The sequence below is a fragment of the Mirounga leonina genome, unplaced genomic scaffold (genome assembly GCF_011800145.1).
Source record: "Mirounga leonina isolate KUSES-001 unplaced genomic scaffold, KU_Mleo_1.0 Mir_82, whole genome shotgun sequence".
In the NCBI taxonomy this organism is placed as follows: domain Eukaryota; kingdom Metazoa; phylum Chordata; class Mammalia; order Carnivora; family Phocidae; genus Mirounga; species Mirounga leonina.
This window is the reverse complement of record NW_023270825.1, coordinates 1,934,675-1,958,564: the sequence shown is the minus strand read 5'-3', so window position 1 is coordinate 1,958,564 and position 23,890 is coordinate 1,934,675. Positions and strand designations below refer to the sequence as shown.

The following is a 23,890-nucleotide window of genomic DNA, read 5'->3' as shown; positions in this document are numbered from 1 at the left end:
ACTATCAAGAAAGTGAAGACACCCACAGAAATGGGTGGGAGTATTTGCAAATCACATCTGATGAGGACCTAGTATCCAGAATATATAAAGACAGAAGGATCTCCTAGTTTAAAAATGAGCAAAGGAGCTAAATAGACATTTCTCTGAAGATGGCACACGAATGCCCACAAGCACATGAAAAGATACCAGCGTCCTTCGTCATTAGGGAAATGCAAATCAGACTGCAGCAAGGTACCACTTCACACCCAAGAGGATGGCGCGAATCAAAAAGCAGACAAAGTCGCAGGTGTGAGGGACGGACGGCGCACTGGGAGCTCCCGGGTGCCGCCGGTGGGGGTGTAGTTGGATGGTGCGGACCCCGTGGCTGCTTCGGAAGGTAAACGTACAGCTGCCGAAGCGCTTTCCTCCCTCCGCTGAGAGGTTGTAGTTAGGCTGAGATGCTGTTTGTGAGGAAACGCGGAAAAGGCCTACTTGTTGCCCTGTAAGGAGGAGGTTTCAGAGTAATGAGTAAATGTATTGCTCTGCGTGTGTGTGTGTCCCTGTGCATAAACAGGTAAAACTATGAAGAGGACAGGTGTGGTTTCGGTTTCTATTTTGAGGATTGGAGAGGCAGGTGTGAGTTTTTCCCTTCCTCAGTGGTATAGATGTCGGTGCTGATCACTGTTTGGGATTAAAATTACCCACATATGCCTGAGGATTCTTCTCTTTCGAAAGAGTCCATGCGGAATGATGAGAGCAGACCCGGTGGAGGTGGGGTAGCCCCTGCAGAGCCTGTCTTCGGTCCCGTCATCCTTCGGGGGTCGTCTGACTCTGGAGGGCTGCGTCGGGGAGAGCGCCCTGGGGCGTCGGCAGCCCTGCCGGGGGTCTGGCTGTGCGTGCGCCGCCCCGGGGTGGAGGGTGGCTTAGGCGGTCTTGGTGCCCACCTGGTTCTGGAGTGCGGTGGCCACTCATCTACAGGAGTCGTGCCCACAGTTCGGGCTTTGTTTTCAAGTGCTGGGATGGTGTGTATCAAACGAGCCGAATCTGGGGGATCAGGAGTTGTAGAAATTTATTTGTTTGTTTGTTTTAAAGATTTTATTTATTTGTTTGACAGAGACACAGCGAGAGAGGGAACACAAGCAGGGGGAGTGGGAGAGGGAGAAGCAGGCTTCCCGCCGGGCAGGGAGCCCAATGTGGGGCTCGATCCCAGGACGCTGGGGTCATGACCCGAGCCGAAGGCAGACGCTTAACCATCTGAGCCCCCCAGGCGCCCCAGGAGTTGTAGAAATGTAAAGGAAGGTCTGTGCTCTGCCGGGAACGGTGTCCTCCTGCCGGGTGAGGGCCCACAGTCGGCCTTACCGTCAAGTCACAGTGGTATACCGTGTGCCGGAGGGGTGTGCCTTTCGAGGAGGACACTATGGAAGTCGGTACCAGTGCCGTACTTGCCCCGGCTGCTGGGCTTAAAATCCCAGTTAGAATATGGAACGTGTTGCGTCTGGGTCATTCGAACTGAAACGCACATGGAGAGCAGTCTCTGCCATGTTGTAGCTCAGCGATGTTTTAGCTCGAGCGTGCGCGGGCCCTCCGTGCCGAAATGAGGTGAGAGCTTGGAGCTCTCCTCGCTCCCTGACGTGGGCGGGGGGGGCGCGTTGGGGCGTTTTCCCAGCATCCTTCCGTGAGACTTGGCAAGCAGAGAAGTGGAGAGAATTGTACGCTTGTGTGCCTGCCTCCCAGATCCCGTCATGAATGGTCATTGCTCTCGGGCACATCACCTCCATCGCTCTGTCCACCAGGCCTCTTCTGGGCAGAGCATTTCAAATTTGTATACATCCGTACGTTTCCTTGTAAATACTTTAAGTGTGCAAATCACTCACGGGGGCCCAATATTTGTTTTCTTTTTTAAATTTGACGTAAACTTTACAGAGGGTGAAATGTGTAAGTCTTAAGTCTATATTCCTGAGAAGCACTCTTCTGTGTCTAAGGACTGTTTTCGTGTTTTTCTTCCCCCGGGTGAAGCTTAGCTGTCTTAGAAGCCCTTCATCAAGGTTCAGTTCTAATGGCTCCAACCCTTTCCCCCTTGCCTGGCTCCCAGGGTCTTGACAATGTTCACAAACAGAGAGTAGCTGAAGTGCTGAATGACCCTGAGAACATGGAGAAGCGCAGGAGCCGGGAGAGCCTGAACGTGGACGTGGTCAAGTACGAGAGCGGCCCTGACGGAGGGGAGGAAGTGAGTATGAGCGTAGAGTGGAACGGGGTAAGTACAGTACACAGCCGCCAGCGTGCGCAGGCAGGCGCTTGTCTGTCGCCGGGAGGCCGCCTGGGCCACGCTCCCAGCAGGAGTGCTGTCCCGCAGTTTCCTCCGGGCTTACATGCTAGACACTGTCCTTTTTTCAAATTGAGTATGAATTAAGCTTTTTGTAAGTGCTTATCTTCTGCTAATAATGAAGTCTGTTTGTTCAAAGTGGTCATTTTCTTTTCTTTAGGGACCCATGAAAGCTGTTTGGCTTAACTTTGAGCACTTAAATGCTGATTGAGTGTCCTGGTTATTTAGAGCCATAATCCATAACCTGGTTTTATTTTAATGTTAGGATTAGTGTGGCAGAAAACTAACTCGCTTTTTTAACTTACCCATTTTCATTGCTAACTCCAGTGCTCCTAATTTCACTGACCAGGCTGCTGTAGATTTTGTGAGATTTAAATTCCTTAAAGGGAAATGATGTTTCGAACACAGCTTGTCTCTAGAGAAGAACAGGCTGTGGCAGCTGCTCTGCATGGCCCACCGCGGTGCTGAATGTCCTGTTCCCACTGAGGGTCCCACAGCTCATCTCTCTTCACAGTCCTCTGCCAGAGGTTTTCGGATCCAGAACACGTGCCCGTGTTTGGAACATGTCGCTCCTGGCTCTACCTCTGGGTTTCACTGGTTTGACTTGATGGAGATTTTCACCACTGCTGTTTATCCAGTGGTTGCCAAAGAGCATGTGGCCTCCTGGACATTTTTTTCTAGTGAACGTTGGTCACACATGGGTAATACTTTTGTACGTTGAGCTGGTGTCTTTGGAATTTTGCTTTTATCAGGGAGAGTTGAATGCAGGATTAGGTGCACGATCAATTTTTTTTTTTTTTTGAAGTCGCAGTAGGTGCAGTTTGATTAGGTAATTGTGCATATGTTTTGCCAAATAGTAATTTTGGGTTTTCCTATGCTCTGTCTTTTTGAATGTATTTATTTTTGGGATTTTCTAATAGCTGGAGTGGTTTGGTAAGGATGAGACATTTTCTACAAAAATGGTAGTGGCCAAAATTTCAGGGAGAGAGCGTCTTTTTGACTGTCTTTATCTGGCAACTGCCTTGCTTTGGTGTTTCCTGTGCCAAGACAACCAATCAGCATCTGCTTTGACCATTCTCCCATTGGGCAGTAGTCTAACACATAAATGATGATGGCTAGGCCCTCCTCTCGCCCGCATCTGGCCACACTGTGTACTGTACTCTCCCCATGATTCCTGTTGTCCTGCATGCCTTGTGGAGAGGGTCATGTCCCTTCTCTAGTCTGTAGAAGCCAGGGTGCAGATTTTGACACTCTTGAATGAAGTTCTGGAGGAACTTTTTCTTGAGACAGTATTTCTAGGTCAATCTTCCTGTGCAATCCTATAATAAAATTATTGGCAATGCAGAGTTCTGTTACCATCTTCAAGACTGAGACTCAGGGGTGAGAGAGAGCTGCTTCCCATCCAGTCCGTGGAGGGCTGGTAGGCGGCTTCCTGTCAGGCCTGCTGCCGGAATCACAGAAGCGGCCCCTCCCGAGTGCACGCTTGGCCCTCCTTCCTTTCACATTTCCTCTCTCGCTTTGGACATGCTCTCACTTAGGACACTCACACACGGGGCTTTGGACACCTTTTTACTTGACTCTTGGACACTAGAGGCTTTGCGTCTCTGACAGACTCCATCGCAGGGCTCATCGATTGGCAGTGGTCCACTGGATGAAAGAATCTAGATCCCAGATCTTAGGTCATCCTGTACAGTGGTTCCAAACTCGCTTTGAGCAGCCGAAGGGGCCCTTTCTTCACAGAGAGTCTGAGATCAAGCAGCCCGTGACTCTGGAACTGCCCAGGTTACCCAGGGGATAGCCGCCCGGGCTGGTGTGCTCACCGCCAGGCCCCTGAGGCCCCTGCTCAGGCTCAGCCCACCCCTGCCTACGCAGGAGGCCTGGCTCGCAGGTTCTGAGAAGGTGGTGCTGAGCTCTCCCGACATTTGGTTGGAATTTTCATTTTCAAAGCGCGCGGTGATTGTTGAAGAGGCAGCATAGGCATGTACATGCACACCGGGGTTTGAGTCAGCCTGATTGAGGTGTAGGCACGTGCAACTAAATCTGAGTCCACTACAGCCCCCGCGTTGGTCTTTGTCCAGGTGTGAGACTAAATGTCTCAGGCCCTCAGAGTGGCAGTGAGGAGCTCCTGCAATGACAAGGCACATGGTTGAGAACGGCTGCCGCCCACAGCCATTTACCTGTGTGCAGCGAGGTTCTGGTGCTGGGCAGTCCAGATCAACTGGAAACGGATTGGGAGTTCAGGTGTCAGGGGCTAGACTTGTCATCTGTAATTTCATATTTCAAGTTGTGGGTTCTGTAAAGGTGGCTTCACTGTTCTTACTGGTTTATGTTCTTCTAAGAACTTGTTACACATTTATAATGAGAAAATGCCACCTAGATTTACTTATATTGGGGTTCTGCATTAGATTTTAAGTTTTTTAAAAAGGGTTTCAGTGCTCTTTAAAAAGTTTAAAAACTGCTACTGTAGGGAAAAGCATCGTGTTGCTGTGTGGGGCAGGTGCTCTTTCAGTGGGGAGGACGGCAGTCCCGTTCCATTGCCACAGCCGTGTATGTGAGACCGAGCGGGTGTGATTGGTCCCAGCATTCAGAATAACATGTGGGCAGAGGTCAGGCAGTCCAGGTTCCAGTCGCACCCTGCAGATGGGGGAAGTCTAGGTCAGCACAGATTTCCATGCTGTTAAAATACAAGAAAAGTAGGGTTACTGAATATACTGTAATCATTCATATGAGATTTCTGGATCAAGTTCTTAGGGAAGTGCAATTCTGTTCTATTAAAATATATACTATTAAGATGGTGATTAAAGGACTTTAAAATGTAACTTCCTCAAACTTATTTTTGTATAAATAGTACACAGAGCTGAAAGTCATTGTCAAGATAAATCAGAGTTCTCTTTTCTGGTCCCCCTAAAAGCGCAAATGCTGTGTGCAAAGGAGTCCTTTCTGGCTAGCTTGGATTCCCTTTACCCTCTGTGCACATGGCTGCCATCCCCTCCGAGGGCTGCTGGGACCATCCCTGGAGCCTGGGCCCCTCGCACACGTGGGAGCCCTGCGCTGCGCGGTTATGAAGTGATCATACTTGCAGCTGTCCCACTAGGGCCCCAGGAAACATCACGCCCTCCATTCTGTCCGTCTTCTCCACTCTGACCTTTTTGTTTCTGACTTGCCAGTTCCCTGCGGGGCCCTTCAGAAGGAGCCTGCCCCACCCGCACCCCGTGTTAGGGCTTGTTTTCCAAAGACACTGATCTCTTGCCCAAGATGACTGAGGAATGGGTTAGTATATGCTGTTAATTAGAAATAAAGTTTTAGTTTTAAAAATTACATTAGGAAGACAACTAGAATATAACAAAGAAAAAATAAAGAACAAATCACCTGAACTCTATAGGTCATAATTATTGCCATGCATTTCTTAGCCAATACACTACACTATTCATTTCTGTTCAGAAACCCACTTTTTTGATGTAAGTATTCTTTCATGGCAATATAAAGAAGTAGACTGTTTTTGAAAGAGTTACAATGCAGGAGACCTCCCAGCCCTCCAGCTCTTACTGAATAGAAATCCACGGGGGCTTGGGGTGGGTTTCTGCTGTTGTTCCCGCTGGTTCTGGAGGGCGAGTGCAAGGAGAGGGTGGGCAGCCCGCTCCATCACCTCTTCCCTAGCCAGGTGCTGCGTCCGGAGCCCAGCTCCTGTGCACCTGCTGCTGCAGGGGTGAGGGATTGGGCAGGGGGAGAGTGAGTGAGTGAGTGAGTGTGTGTGTGTGTGTTTTTCGCGTGAAGTATGTCTGGGATCTGGTCACTCTCCCATAGCCTGCTGAGTGGCCAGACAGGAATGTTCTAAGTAACACTGCTGTAGTGTAGCAGTGAACTCTGAAATGAACTGCGGGAGGAGGTGTACTGTTTGCAGAATTGACAGTTTAATGTCCTTTTTCTGAAAGAGCAACAAGAACTTATGTTTTCTTGTCCTCCCAACATTCGTGGGGAGTTGGTAACAAATCTTATTTTTCCATTTTAAAGATGAGAAAAATGAAGCTCGGGCTGGTTAAATGACTTGCTGAGCGTCCCATGGTGAGTCAGAGCGGGCGGGGGCTCGGTCCCCGCTGTCCGGGGCTTCATACGAGACCACTGGGGTTCCAGTCTGCTGAGACCCGGGGTGCACTGCTGCCTGTGGAAATCCATTTTCTAGAATTAATCTTATTTTGGATTATCAACTGCATGTTTAAAATGTGCTAAAGACTTCTTAAGTCAGTGGTTTCTTCAAGTTTCTGAACTGTCTAAACTGTTAGTGCTTTTAAGAGAAAGTCCTCCCTGATTTCAGAGAGAACTTTATAGTTTAGGGATATAAAATGATTTCTGATGAAGTTAAAGGTTTAATGAATGGCCTCTTCCTGTGTGTAGCCTTTCTTTTGGTCACTGTCGGATGTTTCTCAATGTGGAATCTCCTTTATGTACAGTTACTGGAAAACCTCGTTACAGTAAGTATCATGGAGATTTCCAGCACAGTGCTAATCCATGCTCGAAACTGGAATTTTGTTTTGATGATCAGGAGTGATTAGTCTTGATAACGTAAAAGATAGCATACGGCCCAGTACCTCTTGGTACTGGGCTGACAGAAGCAGGCGGAAGGTCATCCCAAATACTAAAGCGATTAAAAGCGCTGCTGAGATTTGTGACCTAGAAATACTGTAAGCCACGCTGCGGTCAGTGGGGGCTGGCTCTGTTCTCACAACGGTTTCACTGGGCTCTCTCTCCGTTTCTGTCTGACAGGCCTAGCTGCCTCATGTGACGTTCACACTGTGTCCTGCATGACGGGCGGCTCCTCCTCCAGCTTTACTTCTCTCTCCAGTGCTGACTGCTGTGCTTAGCGACCCCTAGGATTCTTGTCAGAGCTCCGCCTCTCTGTGACTGGCCATTCCTTTCGGTGCTGCTGTCCTTTTTGGGGGGTTCCTTATCTCTGTATACATGTAGCTTTGCCAGATATGTACTTAGTAATACAAACTGTGTTAATAAAAACCATTTCCTGTGTGATACATGAGTTTAAGAATTAAGAGCGATTAGTTGTTCACTTTGATCAAAGGTAGTTAGAAGTCTCCCGCAGGTGTTAATGCCGTGGCATGACCGTGACCGTTGAACTAGCTAGGCTGTAGGAGTAGGGCATGTGCTGCTCCCGTTGCCCCTCCGAGACCCGGCGGGGCCAGCTGCGCCCCGGGCTCTCCCCTTAGGATCTCGCTCCAGTAGCGTTTGCTGTGTAGTCTCTGTGACATTTTGGCAATTTTGCTTTTCTCCACTAATCTTTAAGTGTTCAGTGATTTGTGTATTTGTGTCTTTCTAACTTCTAATAAACTCACTCCAACTGACCCGTGTCTTGGTGTCTGTCTGCCTGGTAGAACTTCTCACTCTTTCCATGGAATGCGGCATTGCGTAGCCTCTTGAAGGAACGGGGCTACTGTTAATCTCACTAAGTGATTCATTCTGAGAATAGAAGTTGCTTATAGACACATGTTTTTCACTCTCTGCTTTTGATTTTCATACCCAGATACTGCCAAGTGTTTCTCTTGTTAATGCCTGGGCCAGTTACAATGAAAGCTGGACAGTTTTTTACTTGCTTCCTACAAGGTGTCAGAGGGGTTTTAATGGGATGAGCATTTTATTTAATTTTCCAACCACACTTAAAATCAACATTTAATAAAACCGTTTTTTAAAATTTACTAAAGGGGCACCTGGCTGGCTCAGTCGGAAGAGCGTGCAGCTTTTAATCTCAGGGTCGTGAGTGCAAGCCCCACACTGGGTATAGAGAATACTTAGTTACTTACTTACATAAATAAATAAATAAATATTCTAAAATGAAATTTACTGAAGAAGCAGTACATCTAAGTACTGCATGTACACAAAAGTGTTAAAAAAAGAGTTGTCTCTGTCATCTCTCAGTGGTTTGGGTCCAGTACTGTTACATGGACCAGATGCTTCCGTTTTTATTAAACATAGAATTTGATTTTGGTCATCTTCAAGAAGCAGCGTTAATTTTCTTGAGACTTTTTCTGTGTGTGACCTTTTTTGTTTCAAAACAGCAGGATGATTTTTGGGGATGTTTTTTGTTTGAACTTCTTCCTGTTCAGAGGTTTTTCATGATCATTGGATTATCTTGACTGAAATTTAGAATGGATAGATTTCTATTTAAAGTGTATTTATAGACATGGCAAACTGGTAATTTCTGTAGCCACTGTATTGCCAGCAAGTCACAGACAAGTAGGTCAACCGTGATGTGAATTCTTGTTTTCATTCAGCTTTGCTTCTCGGGAGGCCGGGAGAGGACCGTCTGCAGTTTCACATGTGTTCACGTTTCTTTCAGGATGGCACTGGATCTTTAAAGCGCAGTGGTTCCTTTAGCAAACTCCGGGCTTCAATTAGACGCAGCAGTGAGAAGCTGGTTAGGAAGCTGAAGGGAGGAAGTTCTCGAGAGAGTGAGCCAAAGAACCCCGGGTAATTATCTATCTGCAGCCCCTGTTGACCGCCCCGCCGCGCGGCGTCCGGTGGCCCTTCCTCCCCAAGCCGTCCCCGCTGCTCCTCACATGTCCGCCCTGGGGCTGGAGCAGCTCCGGCCTGTCTCTTCGCTTCCTGGAGAAGGAGCTGTGGAGCTTCCTGTGGCGGGGCTCGAAGGGCGGGGGCCTCCCGAACAGACCTGTGCGATTTGGTTGTTGTGTGTTCAGAGGAAGCCTTAGCAGTGACAAGGGGGAGCTTCGGAGGAAAACACGGAGCACATTCACGTGTTTACTCCAGAGAGCTGCTGTTTTCTTTTTTTAAATTAGTACTCGTTTAAATCCTGTGAAATTAGTTTTGAAAATCCTTTTAAAATCATAACGGTAGCCATGACTATATGAGGCTCACAGGTATTACTGTAGGGAGAATAATGTTTTAAATAGAAGGATTACAGATTCAGGACTTTAGTAGAAGGAGTTTCTTTAGGAATTAAAAAAAAAAAACAAAAACAGATTTTCCACGTGTTTAAAAGAAGGTGCACTCCTGAGTCTTAGAGTCTTTTGAACGATACCATTGAAGTTGTCGAAGGAATTTGGTTCTGAGGTATTCTGTTCTTTATAAGGTGCACCAGAGTGTTAACAATCTGCCCCCGTTTCTGGGTTATTTCTGATGTAAACGGCATCTTGTTTGGGATGCATTTCTCACAGAGGCACTCTTCTATCAGCTGTTCCGTGAAACTCTGAATTCCTAAGTGGTGCCTTCTTTTTAAAGATTGAGTCTGAGTAAAACCCTGTTGTACAGGTAACTCCGCTTTCCCTTTTGTGGGCAAGAAGTCTCCCGCCGCTGAGACTGGGAAGCGGGGTCCCTTCATACGACGTGTTGGAGACCTGAGGTTAGGGGCCCTTCCAGCTGCTTCCTGTGTTGTTTTGAGGGGTGTCCAGTCTCGTTCTGGTCTCTGTCAGTGAAGGCATAGCTCCTGAGACCCCTGGGATTCCCTGGTGCTGCCCTGCAGGCTCAGCCCCCCAGCTGGGGAGCAGAGGCCCAGGTGTGCTGTCCGCCCTGTCCCCCCAGGCGTCTCTGCTGATGGACGCACATGTTTTTTGATGGCTTGTGAGGCAGGACAAGCGATTTGTATGGGTAGCTGTCACCCTGCTTCTCAAGGATGTTTCCAAGCCTGTTTCTGTAGAGGGAGTCATTTAAATGAGCTCCACACATGTTTGTTGTGACACTGCCTGGAAGATGCGGTGTTGAAAGCCAGCCGGGGCTTCTGGAAGGTTGTAGGGCTGAGCAGCAGACTGCCGTCCTGTCCCGTCTGCACCAGAGCCTGCGACCCGACAGATGAACGTGCATCCAGGAAGTTGCCTTTGGGATAAAGCGCTTGTTTTAAAATATTTACAGAACTAAATGATAGGTCAACTATCTGCCTCACCGAATTTTGAAAGATTATTTATTTATTTATTTATTTATTTATTTATTTATTTATCCACGTTGTAAGGATCTGAACAGACTGTTGAATAGTCGCTTAGTTTTTGCTCCTGGGCTGGATCTGATGAGCGGAAGTGCTCTCCACACGCCATAATTTGGCTCCTCCAGGGCAGACACACTGGCTGTTGGAGGTTCTGGATGTTTTGAAGCTTTTTAAATGCAGAATCCAATTCTGGCACTGAGTCTTATGACGTGGCCCTTCCTTCCCACGTGACAGAGCTCAGAAGTTTTCTCTCCCCCTCCTGTGCCTTCTTCCTGTCTCGGCCGGGACGTAGCAGTGCGGACGCTCCCCGGTGTGGCGCTGGCCACGCCCGTGCGCACACGTTGTCACGTGTGGTACTGGAGATGGTACCTTACTGAACTTGATGGAAACTGAAATGGCTCTAGAAATTTTATCCCATAAAAATGCATAAAACTGCATCGTCTGTCCAGGTAAGAGTAACTGCGCTTATTCACTGGGCCAGTGGTTCTCAGACCTGAGCATCAGCGTCTCCGGGGGCTTTGAACACAGACTGCTGGGCCCCCGCCTTCAGTTATGGTGCAGTGGGGTCTGCACCCCCACCCCTCCCACCATTGGCCTTTCTGGCAAGTTCGCAGCTAGTGCCAGCGTGGCTGGTCTACGACGACATTTTGAGAACCACCAAACTCGGCGTTCCTCCTGTTTGGTACCCACGGTGTAAGGGAAGGGTGTGGATGCAGCTCGCAGAGTCAAGGGGAGACTTACTGGCAGGAGTCAAACTGTTTTTACCTTGCTCTTGTAAGGAAAAGCGAGTTTGTGGAAGAGGGTTGTAGAACTGTCTTAGAAAAAGTCCATTGGCCACTTAAATAATAATAAAGTGTGCCAGTGTGATTTGGTTTGATTTTATCCTTTGTTCTTGAGCAGTGCTGTGTAGACAAAACTTGTTCAGAATTCTAGCAGCACTTACGTAGGATACGTTAGGTTGTTGTGTTTGTCCTGGTTCGGGCATTTTGGGAATGAATTTTACTTGAGGTTAAGTGAATTAAGGTCTTTTGCTTCTGGCGTAGTTCATTCAGTGAGAACTTGGTCAGTACCTGCCATTTGCCAGGCGCGGCGCCCGTCCGTGGTGCAGGTGGGCACTCGGGTGCTGACCCCGGCCTTAGTGCCCATGTCTGGTTGTGCTGACCCTTCAACTCACAGCAGGTACTGGTGTGTACTGTTCATGTCGTAGGTAAATTTATTGTTACAGTTCCTATTGCAGATACTTAAAAATAACCATTAATATCAGTTATTTTAACTTTAAAAGCTAAGGTGATTTACTATCTGAGGGCATCCCTGGTGGTGTAAGCAGTGATAGTAACTATGACTGTCTATCATTTAAGTTTAGGTTTTAGGTTATTTGCAGGATATTTCATCAAGTATTTTAAAGGTGTCAAGTGGGAGAAAAAAGTAAATACACATTTAAATCACTCGGTTTCCTTAAAGGTAAAACCATGAAATTTGTTTTAAATTTTGGTTTCTAAGCAGAGAAATTCTAGCTTCTGAGTGTATTTTGCTAATAAATAATTATTTTTCCTTTTAATATAAAATTTAATATTAAAAATACATAAAGTACGCGAATATATGTAGATACTGAGCTTCAGGGGGTCTCTCTTTTACATGGTCACTTAGGGTGAGTGGTGGGTTTTGGAGGAGGCTCCAGGCTCCCTTCTTAAAACTGATCCGACATGCCCTGCAGACTCAAGCCCAGCCAGAGGGCTGTGCGGGCAGAGCTTCTTGGCTCCTCCACGAGCCAGGCTTCAAAATGTGAACGTATGAGGACACGTGGAATTTACACATAGTATTTAAGACAAATACTTTGCTGAGACAGATGCAGAGAAACTGTGCTTTTTCTCTACTGGGCTTTAAATATGGATAGACGCGGGGCGTCTGTGTTAAGAACTGGGCAGACACCCCAGTCCGAGAGAGAGGCCCGCTCTCCACGAGGGATGGCTCCCCCCACCGTGACAGGGGCCTTGGGGGTGTCTTTGCTGTGTTTGCCGCCCCTGGTTGACTGACGCGCTGGTTTGTCCTTTTGCATGTCCACTGCCCTGTTTGCAGCATGAAGCGTGCCAGTTCCCTGAATGTCCTTAACGTGGGTGGCAAGGCTGCTGAAGACCATTTCCAAGTAAGGAGCCCTGCCCCACTCAGTGCCCTTAACTACCCAGCCCAGGGAGCTGGGCGGCCGCAGGCCCTTCCCGGGCACCACCGCAGCCTCCGACGGCCTTGGGGGAACACTTCAGTATTTTCTGGGTCTTAGAGAAAGAGGCGTCATAATGATATTTCCAGATTCTGCATTAATTTGATTATGTAAATTGTGGGAATGTGCGTATCGTGGACATTCTCAGTATACTCATGATCCTTGAATACTTTGATTAAGCTAATTAGAATTTAAATATTCCGATAAAGTAGTATCAAAATTTGGTCACTTAATGTGTATTAATTTGTATGATTTCAGCCTCTGGTAAGTTTGTAACTAATTCATTGTCCATTTAAGCTGTTGTTCAGTGTTTTAAAACTATTAGACCTTTACTAATGTAACTGACATATTGTCACTTTTGCACCCAATCTTTAGCACTTTTTTTGGTGTCCCAAGGCTTGCATGAACCTGTCTCCTTCACATTTAAAACCGTTGGGACCTTCTTCCAATTTTCCGTTTCTTTCCAACGTCTGGTGTGGCTGTCGGGTGCGGCCAAGGGTGCCGAGCAGACCGGGCAGCTGAGCCTGCAGCTGAGCTTACGGGAACGAGAACCTTCTGACTTAGCAGTTACTGCTCGTCCGCCAGCGACCAGACGTCCTGGCCGTTGCACCTCTTAGCAGCCCCGGCCCAGCTGCTCACCTCTCGGGTGCTCACGGGTGGTAGCAGGCCTTCCTCCTCAGCCCCCAGCACCGCAGGAGGTGGCTCTTCCCGGGGTGCTTTCTGCCAGGCCCCCGGTGAGATGTGAGGTGCTGGTAGTGCTGGCCGGTGTGCTTGGAGCGTGCCTGCTCGTGAGAGTGAAAGGTGTCGCCGTCCCAGAAGGTCTGGGCCGACCGGGTCCCGCACTCCTCTCTCGGTGCTGGCCCGTGTGCACGTGAGCATCAGGATGCCCGAGTGTTGACTTCAGAGGTGTACCGCTGTGACTGTGAGCTCGGAGACGCCTTGATGCTGGTGTCCTTTGGAGTACGGGTGGAGTGTAATTTTCCTGTTTGTTCTTCACGCAGGAACGAAATATTCGTCTGGCAGACTCGCGAGCTCTGAGTGCCAGCCACACTGACCTGGCCCTCTGAGGGCCGAGGCAGAGCTAGATAAACCCCCGAGACTAACGAAGCACCGAGACCCTCCAGGCTTTGCCACGCCCCTCCCCCCGCTGCAGGGGACCCACCTCCCGGCTTGCTTCCTTTCCTAGATAGTGCCGTCCACCAGCTCGCGGGGTTTGTCCCGAGTTCCGTTAAGCTGGCTGCGGCGCTAGCGACCAAGAGCTGCCGACGCGTGAGCGTGAGACCGGCCGGGCACGGCGGCCCACGGCGGCCCACGGCGGCCCACGCGGCCCCGGCAGCTGGCTTCGGCACGTTCAGGTCGGCTGCTGCCCATGGATGCTTGTCTTTCCTGCCATTACGCCAGAATCGATTTTATATTTTAATACTGTATCAGGGCTGTAAACGGAAGCTCTGGAACTTTGCACCCTTCTAGACTAAGCATTTGATGAGCTCTGGCAGTGCTGCCTGGAATTCAGAGAGTGGGTGACTTGCCAGTGGGTCTGGGTCTCTGCTGAGTCCCCGCACCTGCAGTGTGTCCCCTCCACGGCTCTGCCGGACGCTCCGCGGGCTCCTGAGCCCGCCCCTGCGGAGCCCGTTTTCCCTCTGCGGGCCCCTGAGTGCTGAGCAGGCAGAGATGTGGGATTTAGCTTTAAAAAGCTTTTCTTTGTAGCGTTAAGTAACACAGGGTAGGTTTTGACAGGAACATTTCCCAGTCCCCCAGGGCCCTACCCGTGAGGGGATGCGTGAGGCTCACGGGTGGGTTTAGAACGTCCTGAGCAGACGACAAGGGGTTTGTGGCTCCTGGTGGCAGCGGCGGTGAGAAGGGCCTCATCCGGGCCAGTGGGCGGGAGCGTGAAGACGCAGCAGGTAGATGAGGGGGATCGAGAAACTCAGAGCGTCCCTGTGTATGCTCCTGCTTGTGACCTTAATGGTCGGTGGTGTCACCGCAAGGGTACATGCTTTTGTTTGTCCTCAGTCACGTCTCCCTCCTGAATTGCACTCTGCGGGGGTATGTGCTCACCGGACTCCCTGAGGGGTCGCCCGGGGGGCCTCCACATACTGCACGTGTCCTTCAGGGGCTGCGGGCTGGAAACTGTTCAGAAATGTCCCATCATTTAAGACCACAGGAGCACATGGCCTTGCCCGCCGGTGTTTGTGGCCATGTGCTCGTTCCCGCCCAGGGACTGGCGCTCTGTGTCCTGACTGCAGGTGTCCTGCCTGCAGGAGCCCTGCGTCTGGCCTCTTTCCGCAGTGCCCGGCTGGCCCGGCTGGCCCGGCGTTGCAGCTCCCCAGGGACCAGGAACGGACTTTGTAAACGCTCTCCAGGGTTGGTTTACACGTGGGACGGGTTGTGAGACGCTCGAGCCAAGAGAACGCGGGAGCCGTGTCCCCGCAGAGGCCTTGTGCGCTCTGCACTTGCCCTCGAGGCGCGGCGGCTGCCAGGGCGTGGTGTGGCTGCTGGGGAGGGTCCCGGGAGCCGCCCCCTCCCCTCGGTCCCCGGTGCTCCTCGGGCCACGAAGCGAATCCAGTGCATTGGAAACCTACCCCGTTGCCCTTAGTGACGCTTCCATCTGGAGAACATGGGGCTGAGAACGGGATTTACCGTTACGCTCTCAGGTGGTGGAAACGGCCACCGTGCAGGGGCCTTGGTCAAATCGCCCCACTTGGTTCTCTGAGGGCCGAGGTTGCCTTGTGGGGCTGTGCGGAAATGTGGCCGGGGTGAGAGAAGCCAGGCGGCCTCCTTAAAGCAGGTCGTAAGAAACCTTCCTGTCTCAGGGGACACTGCCTGGAAATCTGTGATTTTTGAACTTGTATCAAAACAGAAACGAGCCTGGTTATCACTACTTCACTCGAGTCTTGTGTGGATTTTCACGTTCTCGAAGAGAGAAGCAGTGGGGGTGGCTGTCCCTCTTCCGCAACGTTTTCCTTTCTTGGTGGGGCGACCCTTAGAGCGTCAGCACCCACTACATCGTTCCTGTCCCGTTCGAGCCCCGGCCAGCGGACAGGCAGGAGGGGGACAGGAGCCGGCCACGGTCCGCAGAGCCCCCTCCACAGGTCGTCAGGGTGGAGGCCGTGGCAGGCCTGGGCCTCCCGACCCTCCCCGCTCTCCCCCAGGCAGCCGACCCGGCAGCTCACGGGGCCAGCGGGCTCTGTGGTGCTTGCTTTGTATTTACGGTATCGGAGGGAGTCTGTTATTTCCTGGAATTAAAAAATTCCTATCATTTGTTTGTTCAGAAAGCTGCTAGAAATAGCATGTGATGAGAAATTCAGTGTTTATGGTAACAAATATTGCTAAGAATACATCGTTTACAGTTCATAGAACAGACTGCCCGTCCTCATAACTTTGTAGAATGTTCTTGGGAAGCACGGAGAGGAGATGTTTATACGTGCGCTTCTTCCTGAGCAGTACGCTGTACGGTCCTCAAACTTCTGAAAATTCTGAAGTGGTGAAGCAGCGACCGAGGGTGAGGTTCCCATCAGCGGAGGGCGTCCCGTCAGGGTGCACCGCATCCTACGTGTGACGGGGGCAGGCCTAAAGACGCGCACTGTTCCACATTTGTCCCCATCGTCCTCGGGGGAGCCCTCGGGGCGGGGGGACCCCAGGTCTGTGAGGCCTGCCTGACAACACTGAGAAGTGCATGGGACAGAGGGGATGGTGCAGGGCCCAGGAGTCTGGGCCGTCTGTGTCACGGGGACACCGCCCTGCTGCAGGGGTGTCCCTCTGGGACGGGTGGGCAGGGGCCCCAGCACTGGTGTGCATCCCCCCAGGGATGGCCCGTCTGCCACGTGTACACTCTGTCTTGGATTGTAGTTTCCTCACTGTTAGTGTGATTTGCCTAGAAAATAATTTGGGATTGTTTATTATTTAATTACGAAAATAAAATGGTTTATTTCCTGGTGTGAAGTCCCTGCACTTGCAGAAAGGCTTTTATAAAATTGCAGCCCTAAAAGACCTTTTTCCTGTTTATACCGGCCATTCTTACGCTTTCGACGGCCACAGACTATTTTAACAAGGGGATAGAAATTACAGATGAATGTTTCTGCTCTAGAAAATGTCCGAACAGAAGGAGTCTGCCCAGTCCCAGGGACCTCTGCCTCCACCCCAGTACTGGGTCAGGCGTGTGCCTGTCTTCCTGGCACCAGCCCGGGGTCAGTGTCCGGCTCATGGAACTGCGGGGGGGGGATGGCCAGGTCACTGGACTGCTCTGTGCCTCAGTGTCCCTGAGACCAAGGATGGTAACTCCCCATCCCCAGGGGCTGGGGAGAAGACCTGCATCAACGTGGAGGAGTTACTTAGGGCAGAGTCTGGCGGAGAGCGAGCTGTGGTGAGGGGGGCATGGGGCACACGGGGAGGCCTCGTCGGGCAGCTCATCCGTGCGCACGGCCTCCCTGCCGTGGAGAAGGTGCGGCCAACACCGTCGTCAAGCACATCCTGACCCAGCGATGGGTGTGCGGGGTCGTCGGCCCCCGGTGCCTGCAGAGCGGGGAAGGCGCGGCCAGAACCTGCGGCCGACCCACAGCTGCCGTGTCAGCAGGACGCGGTCCCAGGAGTCCCTCGCACTCCCTCCGCGTTGACTGTGTAGGAGCAGGACGAGGGGGGCAGGTGAGGGGCGAAGACCACCCTTAGGGTGCGGTCGGGGCGGCGCCGGCTGACCATCAGTCTCATTAGGAGCTGGTTGGACCAGGTCATTCCGAGAGCTGGAGAAACCCGCTCGTCCCAGACGCTGAGACAGAAAACAGGCCCAACCGTTACTTACAAAACCACAGGGGTCCCACCGCCACTTGGGCGGCCCTCCTGCCCGGGGGGGGGGGGGGGCGCGCTGGGGAGGTGGTGCTCACCCCTGTGGCCCGGGTGCCGTGCCCTGCTCCTCTGTGACCTCTGTCACCTGGAACGTGCAGACTGGGGTCAGCTGCAGCGAGGACCCCACGCTGCCCACCCTGGCGTGGTTGGCTCTGCCCTCCCCGAGCTGCTGCTTAAGATGGAAGCCGAGGACATCTGCCGTCTGGGGCGGGGGGTTTACCCACCTGGTTGATGCACAGCACCGGGCTCTGGAAGGTGCAGCTCAGCTGGCGCAGGGCGGCCCCCAGTGCCTGCAGACACCTGGCCCTGGGGACCGAGGCCGCGCCGTCAAACTCGCAGCGGAACGGGGCGGCCACGGAGTCGATGACCACCAAACGGGCCATCCCCCGAGACAGCAGCGCGGGCACCTTCTTCCTCACACACTCCAGGAGGGTGTCCTGGAAGCCGAGGGGGTGGCGTCACCGCCCTTGCTGTTGGTGTCTCCCCGGCTGCCCTGTGCCGAGGGACCCCTGACGCCCGTCCCTTTACTTCTCGAGTCTCCAGTGGGGCCGACAGCCCGTGGGGCCATCACAGTGACCGGGCCTTCCTCCCTCCGTGGCCCCATGCCAGGCGCTGAGTCTGGACGCAGCCACGCCGCGAGGCTGACTCGTCACCGCCACGGTCCTGCCAGGCGGGTGTGGGGGCGCCCTGCCCCCTGCCCAGCAGCCCCCAGTGCAGGGAGGAAGGAGGTAGTGGGGTGGGGCCGCCCGTACTGTGAGGTGCCCCCGGGCTCTGCCCACCCTCCGGGGCCTCAGGCCTGCCCCTCGGAGCCGGCTGCCCTGCGGCCTGGACTTGGGCCCTGGTGCCCAGTGACCGCGCGCTGGCCGGCCCCCCTGACCGAAGCCCCGTCTGTGCTTCCGTCTCTAGGGCGTCTCCAGTAGAGCCTCTTTCTGTGGAAAATGACAGCAGCAGCGGCCTCGAGGACGCCAGCGGTAATGTGAGTCCCCCCCCCCCGTCCCCGTCCCCGCGGGGGGCTCCGGCGGTGCCTGGGGGCTGGGCAGGTGGGGGCCCCACTGGGCAAGAGGCTGGAAGCCTTCCGCCCCCAGAGCTGTCTTCGGACCCACACTTAGGCCCCGTGGGTCTCGGCGGCCCGGCCCTGACGGCGGCCCTCTCTCGCAGTGAAGCCACCCCCGGTCTTGGCCTGGAAGACCCAGGACGACGCTGCTTGTTGCCGCCAGGGGCAGCCCTGTGACAGCCGGGGGACGGCCACCGAGGCTGGAGGGCCCTGGAGCCGGAGGCCTGCAGCACTAACCTCGTCTTCCCCCGTGTCCCCGTGCCACGGAGCGCACTGTCCCACTAACAACCACACTGCTCGTCGGGCCGCGCGTCGCTCGCAAAGCCATGGCCACGCTTGGCCCCTGCAGGATGGCGGGGTGGGCGCGGCCTCCCTGCTGGGCCGCGGCTCCGGGAGACCCGCAGGCCACCTGTGTCCTGACCCTCCGTGGAAGAGGCCGTGGCTGCCGTGGCTGCGGGCCCCGTGGGCCGCGCTTACCGTGCTACTTCCCCAAGCTGTGTGAGATAGGTTTCATTGTACATTTTTTAAAAATTAAAAGTTTATATACCTTACCCTTTGCTTGTAATTTTTTTAACAATCTTTAAACGGGGGGAGGCCCACCGGGGTCGGGGGGGCTCTGCCGGCCGCTGCTGACGTGCCCGGGAGCCGGCCCCACGCAGAGGCCTGCCTTACTCTCCTCCGGCGCACTGCTGCGTCCTCACCTGCCACCTTTCCCGCCGTCCTCCATCCCTCCGCCTCAGTGCGCTACGGCGGCAGCCGGCCGGGCCACAGCTCCGCTCCCCCTGCCTGCTGGACCTGCCCTGACCTCCCAGCCCTTTGTCCCCTCCCTGGGGGTTCCCGCCACTGCTCTCTGCGCACCGGCAGGGACCTGTCACTTGCTGATGCTTCCAGATCTGTCCCCCGAGTGCTGTGGCCAGGTGGCAGCCAGCCATCTGAGGGGCTTGTTGGGGCTGGGGACCTGCTAGGCCCTGGCCGGGTTGCGTCCCGGGGGGGCTCCTGTGCCCTGACGGGGGGCTTCCTGCTCCGCCAGAGGCAGAAATAAAACCCAGTACAGACTGCTCTGGCTGGGACGGCTGGCCTGGGCCGCAGGCCCTGTCGTGTGGGCAGCGGGCACCACGGGGTGGCCGGTGGGAGGTGCCCCCTGCAGCTGCGGCCTTTTCCAGGGGACTGAGCACCATGGCCGGGGGCGCAGGGCAGGGCAGGAGGCGCTGTGCTGGGCACCCCTGCGCCCGCGGGGCCGCCCTCCCCCACTCCTTGTGCGTGGGGGTGACGAGTCCCACAGGATGCCTGGTCCGAACGGAATTTCCGGTACCGGATCGTGTGGCTCTGAACGTGTGGCCCGCGTGGGCAGGCACGTGTCTCTGCTGACGGGTACTGGGGGTGGCCCGGGGTCTCGTGTGTGGCCCTGCCCACCGGACCGACCTCCCCTCGGCACTCAGGGCCACAGAGACACTCACCACGTCAGCCACGTGCTCAACAAAGATCTGGTTGCCGAATTTTATCCTGTCGACCACGTCTCCCGGCACGTCCGTCCGCAGGCGCCGCTGCTGAGCCATGAGCTGCTGCAGACGCGCGCTGGGGAAGACCTCTTCCGTGCAGATGTACACGGCCCCTGGGAAGACAGAGGGCCCCTCCTTGCTGACAGGATGCCACCCCACGGGCCTGTCCCCAGCCTGTCTCGAGTGGACGTGAACGGAGTTCTCAGGGCTCAGGCTTCTGGCAATGTCCTTCCTGAGCACGCGGGGCCATCCCTCAGAGGCTCTGCTCTCGGCTCCTTGCTCCATCCGGGCCTGCACGGCGACAACCATGTCTGTGTGTGACTGGAAAAGCCAGTCGGCAAACAGCGGGTCACGCGTCCCCAGAAGCCCGGACACGCTGGGGCAACAGCCCGGCCCGGGCCTGGATCTCCGCTCCGGGGAATGGACCCCAAGCCCACAGCTAGAGAGAACGGGGGGCTGTCCGAAGTAAACCCTAACATTTGTGGCAACTGATTTTCAACCAAGGTCCCTGGACAGTTCAACGACAGAATGGTCTCTCCACCAAATGGCGCTGGGACAGCTGGGTCCCTGCAGGCCAGGCGCTGCCAGGGCACCCAACTCCGAAGAAAACACGGGAAGCCTCTGTGACCTTGGATTCAGCACTGGATTCTCAGATGTGACACCAACAGTGAGCAAAGGCAGAGAGAGAAACTGCACTTGATCGACACGGTACCATCAAGAAAACGAAAAGACACCCCCCAGAGAGGAGAAAATACAGGAAATTCCGTGTCTGGGAAGAGTCCCGCAGCCACGTCATACAGAGAGTTCTTACAACTCGACCACAAGACGACCCAAGTCAGAAACCCGGCAAAGGATCTGAACAGACCTTTCTCCACAGGAGACGTGAGATGGTCGACGGGCCCGTCAGGAGTCGCGAACACCCTCAGACATCCGGAAATGCAGATCAAATCCACCGTGGGACCACCGCCCACCCACGACGGTGGCTCAGATCACAAAGTCCAGCGTCAGCGAGGACAGTGCGCTGATGGGGGTGGCATGCCGGCTGGCGGCCCCTCACCCACTCGGATGCAGCACGTGCACGGGACCCCGTGGTCCTGGGTGCGCGCGTGCTCACGAGCCACGTACGCCAGCGTTCAGAGCAGCACTGTCCACAAAAGCCACGAGGTGGAAGCCACGTCACATGGACGGGTGGATGGGCAAACAAACGTGCTCTGGACACACAACAGAATATTGTTCAGCCGGAAAAGGGAACCGAGTACGACACGTGTTCCAACGTAACGAACTGTGCCAACATCATGTCGAGGGAGGGAAGAGAGAGCGCAGAGGTTACGACCTAGGATCTCACTTCCGCGAGACGTCGGAACAGGCGAATCCCGGGGCAGGAAGTGGAGCCGGGACTGCCAGTGGGCAGTGGGGAGGGCCCGTGAAATGTTCTAGAATTAGGCAGTAGCGATGGAAACACAGCTCTGTGAATACCCTAAAGAGCACTGAATTGTACGTTTTAATTTTATGGTACGTGAACTATTTTTTAAAATTTAAATTTTTTAAAAAAAGCAGCAGCTGGTATTCTGGTGGAGAGCTGGCTCTGCCCCCCAGGGCCCCCAGCAGACTCGGGTCCCTCACCCGCATCGGTCGCTGCACAGCCCCAGGCAGGGGAACCGGACGAACCAAAGGACCCACACCACGTATGCACACGCACCCTGTTTGTGCCTAGCTTTGACTTTGATGTAACTGTGTTTTGGCAGAATTTCACACTTAAGAGACGGATACGTGGCGGGACGAGAACCACCAAGCCTGTAGCGAGCGCCTGACCATCAGCAGCTCCTTAACCTTCCTGGGCACATTCCAGACCATCCCTCGGGAAATGCCTGCAGACACGGCTGAGCCCCTGACCCTGTCCGCCCCGGGGGCAGCTGGGTGTGACCGTGCTGGCCGGGCTGGATGGAAGGTTCGGCGTGGAGCCGAGCCTGTCTGCGCAGCCCCAAAGCCCCTTTACCCCCTGGGGGTGTGGCTGGGAGAGGCACAGGGCCTCGCCGTGCTGCCCCCCCCGCCACAGGCCATGGGGGCTTCTCCAGGGTGGCCCCGGCAGATGGTGACGGGCCAGGGAGAGAGGGGGCTCCATCAGGTGCAGGATTCAGGTAAGTCCAGTGTCTTCATCATCCTTTTCAAAATCAGGGCTCTCAGGTCTCACTGGGCTGAAGGAGTTGTTTTGTCAGGAAAACGGGCATCTTGGATGCCACATTTAATGTCACAGTAACCTCGGGGCCACCTCGGGGCCCGGGACACCCGCCCGGCTCTCTCCAGGTCCCCCTGCCACTGTGGTCACATCTCCTTTCCCCGGGGCTAAAGCCTGTGCGGCCGGCCCATAGCGCGGCGTCTGACGGACGTCCCCAGAGCCTCCTTGGCCACCCAGCAGCTCGGCTCCCACAGCCTCATGCCCACCAGTTCCTGGCTCCTGGCGTCCCTGCTTCTGTCTGGCAGACGCGGGGGGCTCCGTGCAGGAGCTGGAAGCACGGGCCTCTGATCCCCAGCGCAGCCCGCGTGGTGTGCCGTGGCTGTCACTGAGAGGCCCCTGGGTGGCATGGCGGTGGTGGAGGGGTGGAGACCCCCCAGACCAGCGGTGGATGAGGCAGGCTTCTCCATGGGGCAGGGTCACCTCAGGCCGGGGTTCGAGCGAGCGTGCAGGCAGCTGAGGGGCCACGCTGGGCCTGCCGTGTCCCAGAGTGGGGGTCACAGGCTCTGCTGCGGGATGTTTTCGGGGCATCCGGCGCCAGGAGGGGTGGGCCCAGGCAGCTCCGAGGACCCGACCTCGCGGTGCCCTTCCCGCTCCCCCAGGCCAGGCCCGCCCTGAGTACGGACCCAGCCTGGACACAGATGCCAGTGGTTAACTGCTCATGTGACCCATCCAGGAGAAAAGGGGTCTGCTGGGCCAGAGGTTGCAGGCCATCGTGGCGTGAAGGAGACCAGGCTGGGAGAGCTTCAGGATCAAGGCTGGACGGCCAGCCCTGCACTCCACACCCGGCCTGTCTCGGGCGCAGCACCCCCCCGCACAGGGCCCCGCGGACACCCTGGTTGAGCAGACGCAAGCTGGGCATCATCGTGCCTCTTTCATGCTTCCAAGGCCAAGTCCATCCACCCAGCACCAGCACCAGGCGCCTGGCCCTTAGGCCCGCCCGGACTGCACCTCGCACAGAGACGCAGGGACAGGACTGACAGACAAACGCCCGCCTCAGGTGTGAGCAGGCGCCGCACGTCGTCGGGAGCCCCTGCCCGTGGCCAGCAGACCCGGCCGGCGCCAGACACCGGGGGTTCATGGGAGCCGTGCAGACCCGGCCCCCCCCGAGAGCTCACGGTGCTAACGGGAAGCGGGAGAGATTCCAGACCGAGCGGCCTGCTGTCGGCGCCCCCGCGGGGGGCCCTGCGCATAATCCCGGTGCGTGTCACCGGGGCGGGACGTCTGGCCCCGGCTGCCTCCCCAGCCCGCCACGTGGCCCAGCCTGTCCGGGCAGCGGGGCGCGCGCGGGAGCTTGGGGCTGCCGCCGGCTTGTGTGCAGCCTGGTAGCGAGGCGGGACCATGGGGCGTCAGAGAGGCAGCTACCCAGCAACGGCACGTGCGCCCCAGTGACCTCACGTTTAGTAAAAACAATTGGATTTTGAACGCTTGAGTGACTCACGCAGGCAGCCTGGAAAAGTCCCTCCACCGCGTAGCCCCCGTACAAATGTCAGCCACACAAAGCAATGCAAGGAGGACGGCCCGGCCCCCGCCATGCAGCACAGGCCCGCCCGCCCCCACAGCCCTGGGGCCCCAGCCCCCACGCTCCTTCCCCGAAGCAGAAGAGCGAAATACTGCTTGCCCGGCTCTGCCTCTGTGGACCGCAGGGTTGGCAGGCTGGTGGTGTGAGCGTATGTACGAGCGCGTGTGTGCAGGCTGATGTGAGTGTGTGTGTATGAGTGCGTGTGTGCAGGCTGGTGGTGTGAGCGTGTGTACGAGCGCATGTGTGCAGGCTGGTGGTGTGAGCGTTGTACGAGCACGTGTGTGCAG

The 23,890-nt window shown here is 54.9% G+C and overlaps 2 protein-coding genes across 26 annotated transcripts in view; one reads left to right on the top strand and one right to left on the bottom strand.

The window, feature by feature from the left end:
- Positions 1-18,900, top strand: part of KLC1 (kinesin light chain 1) — a 58,631-nt gene extending 39,731 nt beyond the window's left edge. For 3 of the 20 annotated variants that reach the window (XM_034993110.1, XM_034993112.1, XM_034993111.1), the window contains 4 exons: positions 2,072-2,233; positions 8,646-8,776; positions 18,202-18,271; positions 18,459-18,900. In XM_034993110.1, coding sequence (XP_034849001.1) covers positions 2,072-2,233; positions 8,646-8,776; positions 18,202-18,271; positions 18,459-18,851 — 756 coding nt within the window. In that variant the 3' untranslated portion in view covers positions 18,852-18,900. Of the gene's footprint in view, positions 1-2,071; positions 2,234-6,313; positions 7,327-8,645; positions 8,777-12,317; positions 12,385-13,457; positions 16,359-18,201; positions 18,272-18,453 lie in introns of those variants that run through there. The other 17 variants (XM_034993118.1, XM_034993117.1, XM_034993113.1 and 14 more) reach the window with 17 other exon arrangements.
- XRCC3 (X-ray repair cross complementing 3) overlaps positions 15,750-23,890 on the bottom strand; it is a 16,694-nt gene continuing 8,553 nt past the window's right edge. For 5 of the 6 annotated variants that reach the window (XM_034993135.1, XM_034993132.1, XM_034993133.1 and 2 more), the window contains 3 exons: positions 19,807-19,961; positions 17,520-17,732; positions 15,750-17,218 (listed from right to left, as the gene is read on the bottom strand). In XM_034993135.1, coding sequence (XP_034849026.1) covers positions 16,916-17,218; positions 17,520-17,732; positions 19,807-19,961 — 671 coding nt within the window. In that variant the 3' untranslated portion in view covers positions 15,750-16,915. Of the gene's footprint in view, positions 17,219-17,333; positions 17,381-17,519; positions 17,733-19,806; positions 19,962-23,890 lie in introns of all 6 variants that reach the window. The other variant, XM_034993137.1, reaches the window with a different exon arrangement.